Source organism: Gossypium arboreum, chromosome 11 (genome assembly GCF_025698485.1).
Source record: "Gossypium arboreum isolate Shixiya-1 chromosome 11, ASM2569848v2, whole genome shotgun sequence".
NCBI classification, from domain to species: domain Eukaryota; kingdom Viridiplantae; phylum Streptophyta; class Magnoliopsida; order Malvales; family Malvaceae; genus Gossypium; species Gossypium arboreum.
Window position 1 is genome coordinate 891,493 of NC_069080.1, and position 8,034 is coordinate 899,526.

General features: G+C 31.1%; 1 protein-coding gene across 1 annotated transcript; it reads right to left on the reverse strand.

The window, feature by feature from the left end:
• Positions 1–691: 691 nt before the first annotated feature.
• On the reverse strand, positions 692–2,424 carry LOC108454636 (DNA-directed RNA polymerases II, IV and V subunit 6A-like). The gene is made up of 6 exons (XM_017753163.2): positions 2,247–2,424; positions 1,888–1,921; positions 1,626–1,801; positions 1,472–1,523; positions 1,044–1,111; positions 692–946 (listed from the first exon to the last, which is right to left on the reverse strand). The coding sequence occupies exons 1-6, from the start codon at positions 2,279–2,281 to the stop codon at positions 877–879; spliced, it is 435 nt and encodes a 144-aa protein (XP_017608652.1). The 5' UTR covers positions 2,282–2,424; the 3' UTR covers positions 692–876.
• Positions 2,425–8,034: the final 5,610 nt, after the last annotated feature.

An 8,034-nucleotide genomic window follows, 5' to 3' on the forward strand; every position in this document is an offset into this window, starting at 1 on the left:
AAAGAGAATAGGAAGTAGAACTTTTAATTGGTGCAAATAGTACGAACATAGAATGTCATATAGTAACGATTTTAATAACCCAGTACTAAAATAAAAACTTTTGAATTATGCAGTGACCATTTTAAAACTTTTTGAAGTTAAATAATCAAATAGTTTAGTGACCTTAACTATAATTTACCCAATATGTTAATAACCATGGAACATGCCATATCAAACGGCAGCAGTAAAATAAGAGTAGTTAGTTAGCAATTTTAAAATCTTAAATGTTTAGGTTTGGGTTTTCAGTGCAATTAATATATACATTTTCTCATTTATGGATTTAATTTTTCAATTCAGTAGTTGCAGTCTTCACTTTGATTGAAGCTTTAAAAAATCATCAAATAATTAATTACAATCACGACTTGGACTAAAAATTGATAAAATTTCAATACATTTCTTTAAAAATTTGAGAAATTATAGATTAATATAATGGTAAATTACAGTTGATCCCCAACTCTTAGGTGCCACTAATGCGAATACACAAATGATTTAAGATATTATTGTGTTCTTGTATGAATGCAAATGGCTTGATTTCTTTTTTAATTAAACTAAAAGTTGAAAACCACCCACAAGATGTTGGCTTATAATAATGATTTTAAGCAGCCTATTTGTAAATTGGAATAACAACCTTGGTTATATGCAAAATAGCCAATTTCTAGTCAAAACTCCCATTATAACCTACGTTAATGTCGAAAAGCACAACAGGGTTCAAAACGAGTCTACTACCACGGTTCCAAAGACATCCTTCTAGATCGTCTTTTTTACATTTACTGACTGAATCTAAGCATCACGACTCTTACATACCACACACAAAATTCGAGAAGTAAGAACACATAATCAATCGCCTCCGACTTGTCTCTTCCACGAGTCTTCCACAATCAACTCATCGACTCCCCAATCTTCATAACTGAAATGTTATACCAAAAGTTTAATCCACTAGGATAACTAAAGCGGAGGCAAGTAAATTAAAAACAAGATTCCAATTCCAAAACAAAAAATCTCACCTTCCATCGGGCAAGTAGCGTCTTATGGTAAAGGGTATTTTCCGCTCTCGAAGCTCCTTCATGGCAATCTAATATAAATGCAAAAGAATATAGTTATAGCAAAGAAAAAACCAAATCTAGTGTTGTCGGCAGTATCACGTGTATATTGCATACGGACTGGCAGGAAGATGGCTTGTGGACCATATTCCGTGCTAATATGACAGTAGACATTAACAGAGTTAAACCCTAATTCGTCTATTTAGTCTTGATTCCATATTAAATCAAAGGCTGAAGCCTGTTTTATACATATAGGTATTCGAAACATGTCTTGTCAAGTAGGAAAACCAAGTGGCAATCTCTTAACTTTATACCAAGCTAACCTATGGTTACAGCGTTATCAAATTCTTTTTATAACTCAAAATCAAATGCAATCATTAACATAATCATACCTCAAGTGGGTCGGTCTCACCCTCCAACTCAACCATAACAGGTGCATTCATACTGCTCATCAGGACAAACAACAACAAATAAAATTATCGAATCGTACAACAAAACCGAAAACCATTCAAGGTACACGTGATTCTAAAAGGTTACTAAGCAAACCTGATTTGCAAGGCTCGGGTACCCAAGATTCTAGCACGCTCGTATTTGGTCATATACTTTGATGTTTTACGAGTAGTTTTGTCTTTAGCATCTTGGTCTACGTTGTCTTCGGTTTCGATAGGTTCTAGAGGAACATCATCGTTGTTATTGTTTTCCAAATCTTCCTCAGCTCCTTCCTGTTCACCATAAAGACAATTCAACACACAGTTCACATTCGATTTCTTACAACAAACAATGTAGCTTTAAAAAAAAAAATCCTTACTTCAATCTCAGGCTCTGGTGGCTCATCCTCATATCTACAGCAACGATATCAACATCCCACAGTTAAGTTCTTAAGCAACAATGTATAAGAAACACACTACGTTCCAACCAAAAAAGAAAATTTGCCCTCTGTTTGGTTGTTTGTAAACATTAGGGTTCATAAGAGAAAATTTCCCATACCCTAATTTTATTCCCAAAACAATCGAAGAGCAAAAACTAAAACAAACCCACTTCTTGGATTTGATTAGATTATCCGAATTTCAATAAAAACAGGGAAATATAATCAAATTATCGAAACGACTACATAAAAAGCAAATTAAAAGCACATAGAAAGAAACAGAGAGTGAGATAGAGAAGAACCCCATGTCCATATCATTATAGTCGTCGTCCGCCATCGTAGGGCTTGCTTGAAGAAACTATGGAGAGAGTGGATTCTCGCAGGATTTGTCTCAAAAGGTCAAAACTTTTACTTCCCTGCTTCGTCTCTGTAAAGCCCTAACAAAACAAATAGAGGTTTTATGTTCTAGAATTCTCCTTAGTTATAGCTGATTTAAAGATAAAAAGGGTAAACTTTTAAAATAGTCACTTTTATTTGCCTTAAGTTACATTTTAATTATTTATGTTTGAAATATTACGTTTTAGTCATTTATGTTATCGTATTGTAATATTTTAATCACTAAACAATTTAATTTTTTTCTTTTATATTCTTTTAACTTTTTTTTTCATTTTCTTCTGCTTCTCCCTCTGTTTTCCTCCATTCTCCATTTCTTTTAACGTAGTTTTTTTATGTTTTCCTTTTGGTAAAATTAGTCCATAAGCCCGCCTCACTAGAAAAAATTTAAATTGTTTAAAAAAATAAAAGTATAGGGATTAGTTTTAACAAATAAAAAATATAAAAAAACTACGTTAAAATAAATAGAGAAGGGAGGAAAACAGAGAGAGAAGCAGAAGAGAATGAAAAAAAAAAGTTAAAACAACATAAAAGAAAAAAATTAAATTGCTCAAAACAAAAAAAAATGGGGATTGATTGTATAAATTAACTTAAAATTTTTGTTTAAAATGATGATTTAACATGCCACGTAACATTTCAAACATAAGTGACTAAAATGTAACTTGAGGTAAACAAAAGTGACTATTTTGGTAGTTTACCCTTTAAAAAATGAGTAAATTAATTTTTATGCATTAGATTAAAACGTAAATTCATCTTTTTGTTACAAATTTTATGCATTTCCTCTGTTAAAAATCGGTTTGGCTAATGAAATAATCAGATTGTTACAACTGATATGTCACCGTGTACCTTATACTAGCCTATAATGATTAATTTTTAACAATAGAATTAGATGAAATGTTTAATAAAAGGCTCAATTTGCTCTTGGTATAAATGGAGCAAAATACAATCTGACTTTTAATACAAAAGTTTACATAATATTTTTCCTTCAACAGACCCTTAGAAAAACAACAATAACTCAACCTTAAACCTTTATTATAATGTCGTATATTATGCATAAATTATGAATTTTATTCTTATATTTTAATTTGATTAATTTTAATTTTTACATTTTTAATTGATCAATTTTAATCTCTATATTTTTCAAAATTTTAATTTTAGTCAAACGGTAACAAATAAATGTGTTAGATTAAAATTAGTTATTTTGTTCCGTAGTTGATTTAATCATTATTCTCCAATTTGATATTTTTAATCCTTATGCTTTTAGAATTTTAATTTTAATTCAAACCACAACCATTGAATCTATTAACCATTAAAATTTTAATTTCTATGCTATGGTGCATAAATACTAATCTTTTCAGAATCCGTGGTTATTTATGTTAACAATGTCAACTTCAATATTTAAACTTAAGTTCTCTTTTTAAGAATACAATCCGATGTTATTTTTGTAACGCCCCCTAACCCTATACCGTCATCAAAACAGGGTTATGAGACATTACCAGTCAGTACAATCCAATTTCGGTCATTAATTAAAATAAATATTTACACACATCCTAGTTTTAAGATGTCGTCCCTTTAATGGGCCCTCGCGGTCCAATATGAACAGTAAATTCAATTCGAGACTAATTTAGAATCACTACGAATTTTTAGTAAATTTCAAAATTCATACTACATACCGTTGCCAACCATAATTTACTCATTTCATGAGTACATCTACAACCTAAATTACTCTCATAAAACATCCTAGGTACATGCCATTACCAATAGTTAACACACTTTACCTTAATGAATTCGGGATCGAACGGGATCTTGATTCAACGTTCTATCTTTACTAGACTGCAAGCGGAAACAAACCGACGCTGAGTATGGTATACTCATGGTATTTCCATAATCCGAACACTTAATAATATAACAATTAAACTTAAAATCACAATAACAATTATAAGTATTCATTTATTTGTTTTATAGATAAAATTTCAATTACTTACCATAGAAATTCTATACAAGTCATATAACAAACACAATAACATATTTGTTCAATTCTTTTCATTTACTTACCGTATAAATTCTATACAATATATTCATAATTCACTTGTTTTCACACTTTACTTCTTAACAATATACCATTTTAATTCATTCTAACATCAATCATCATCCATTTGAACTTCACTCATTTCATGAACCTTTTGGTTCATGTTTTCAATCTCATATCTCAATTTCAATTCTCAATTCAATTTCTCATTTTATTCCAATAGCTCAATCAATCAAATTCACTCAACTTATCTTTTCACTTATTTACCCCTATTAACAAGACTCGGACCTTGGCGAGATACTCGGATCCAACCAAACACACCAATATGGCACCCAAAGGCCTCATCCGATAGTTCAAGCAATATTTGACACCCAGTGTCTCATCGGCCTAGTCAAGTAAAGTTGGTACCCAAGACCTCATCGAATCTATCCAAGAAATATAGTGACACCCAGTGTCTCATCGACTCGAGGTCGAAGAATCCTGAACACTTCCAATCCTATGGCATGCCAACTATGTCCGACTTAGCCCGATCATTGTTAATAGGGTATTCAATTCACTTTCAATTTTTTCAATCAATACACATTTTAATTAATCACATAAATTCATAATTCAACACAATTCAATTCACTTTTCAATAACAAATATCCAAATATCACAAATCTCATATTTAAAATTTTCAAACAATTTATATTTCAATTCAATTCAAATAATCAATATATATTCAATATTCAATATATATATCTATATATATATACGCCAATTCAATCAATATAAATTCAATAAATTCATCACATACTATATCAATCCATTTCATTTGCAAAACACAATAATTCTTACTTCAAAACACTTAATATACATATTAAGAAATAAATTCAACAATTAAGTATTAGGTTCGGATTATAGAAATACAAACCGTAATTTTCGAGCTAACCCCCGTTGACTTTGTCTTGTCCTTTCTTAGCCGAGATTTCTGGTACCACATTGACTACGAAATTAATACAATTCATAATCATTAATACATTACTAATTCATATCTTGAGTTATAGAATTCTAAATTAAGATCCGCTAATTTTTCCTGAAACTAGACTCACAAATCTTCTTACAATAAAATTTTCAGAATTGGTTTAGCCATTAAGTACAGTTTATTCTTTAAATTCACCCCTATTCTGCTGTCTGACAGTTTCGTCCCTGTAGCGACGTAAAAATTTTGGTTTCGGGTCGCTAATTGTGGCGATTAAAAACTTGGAATTTGAAATTTGATTTTAGATTAAACCGGGAGTCGCCACCGATCTTTTTACTAGGTGTGATCGGACACCTATTAAATTTTTTTAAAAAAACGAGAAAAAGGCCGAGTTAAGGTCTACGTTAAAAAGCCGAGAAAAATTAGGGTTCGGAGTCGATTCTGCGCAAGGAAGGTATTAGCACCCTCGCGACGCCCAAAAATGGTATCTCATAAACAAGTGTTGTCTTGATTTTCAAAAATATGAGTTCAAAGTAATATTCAATTGTGATCCAATTCAAAAGACGAAAACTTTCAATTTTTATTTTGAGAAGGATATACCGTGTTAACACGGCCTAAAAATTCCATCCAACATAGCGATGAAACTTCATGGCCTAATGTCACATCGATATATTGCCTCGCTTATTTAAAAACAAGAATAAGATTTTCAAATAATGCTAAGCAAATTGATGCGAAATAAAGATAATTAAAGGATCTAGAAATATATTGAGGCGAATAACGAGTGTGACCAGTAATATAAGAAAATAACAATAATACATGCAAGGTTAAATGTAATAATAACATAAGATACGAGAAAACAATAAATATATGTATATATAAAAATGGTATTAAGAGTATGTATGTAACGACGTGAGAAATATATATACATAATATATTTAATATGAACATATACAGTATACATATATAATAATATACATGAAATAGTAAAAAGAATACATAACTAATAATATAAAAGATATATACACATACATAAAAGTGTATGAATAGTAAAGAAGTATACAATAAAGAACATTAAAATGTATATGTATAATTTATAAATATAGAAATATATACATACATTAGAAATAATAATATGAAAAGAAGACCATTAGTATATTACATAAATACATACATGCATATATATATAAATACAAGTATTAGGAATATATAATATAATATTAGAGGTATACATAAAAATATAACTAGTAACATTAAAAATATATATAAAATATATATTAAAAGACTTATATATAACATATATGAAAAATATATAATATTAAACATTTACGTAAAAATACCTGTAAAATATTAGAAGCATATATAAATAGTACGTATAAAAATACGTATATAATATAATATTGAAATATTTACATCATAACATGATAGGAAAGTAATAATATCATTAAAGTAAAAATCAATAATAATATATACATACATACGTACATATATATATTAAGATATATATATATATAAATGATAAGATCTATAATAATAATAAATACAATACATTAAAATGAGAAAAGTAAGAAAATGACTAAATGAACTATAATCGAAACTTTTGGGGCAAATTTAGAATAAAAACAGAAGAGAGGACTCATTCGAACACGCGTGCATGTAGTGGGGACCAATAGAGAAATTTTCCAACGCCTTTAAAGCGGTGCGCATCAAGGGGAACCAAATTGCGGCGCAAGAGTTAATAGGGTCAATTTGCAAAAATTATAAGTCGATTTAAAACATAAAAATGCGGAAGGATGATTTGCAAATAACCCTCTATAAAAACACGCGGATCCTTGTCCGGAGCGGATCGGATCGGGTCGGCCCGCCTCAAAACAACGTCGTTTTTTATTTAAATCTGGGTACCAAAACGGTACCGTTTCACTGGGCTATAAATAGCCTAAAAATCTGAAAAAAAAACATTTGTGAGGTGGGAAAAAAAAAAAAAAGAGAGAAAAGGAGAGGGGAGAAAGGAGAGGGGGCTCCGGTCACGGGCCGGTCATCGGCCGGTCGCCGGACGGCCACCGAGCCCTGTCGGCGTTGGCGTTACGGCCATCAGACGCGGTGGCCGGAAGGTAAATTTTTTTTTTGCGTTATTTATTTATTTATATGTATTTATGGGTGTAAAACAGATTTAAATCGAAAATAGAAAGAAAAAAGAAAAAAATCACCTTGGGGTTTTGATTTGATTTTGACTTGTTGATTCAACGATCTTGTATTTGAAAAATATAGTGTATGAATTAGAACTTGCAAAAAAAAAGAGAGCTTTTACGCTTTTTGATTTGGGTTTTATAACCCTTTTACACATATTTTTATTATATCTGTCTTGTCTTCTTCCTTGCTTGCGGGGCATGGGCGAACAATGTGGCAGAGGCATGGTGGAGCAGACGGCCGATCTTTGGTGTCGAAGCGTGGGCGTGGTGCAAGTCGATGGCGGGGGTATGGGCGTGGTGGGATTAGGGTTTTCGAATCTTTGAGTTTAGGTTATTGGTTGGGTAGTTGGGCTTCGGGTTTAGTTGTTTAGGCTTAGTTTATTTGTAATGCATTTGGGTCCGAGTCTTATAAATGGCCCAAAATTGGCCTATCTGTTGCCCTCTTTGCTCATTGTCGGTAACGGAATGGAGCAAAGACATAATGAAAGGCCAATTTTGCCGGTCTTCTTGGGTCTTGACTT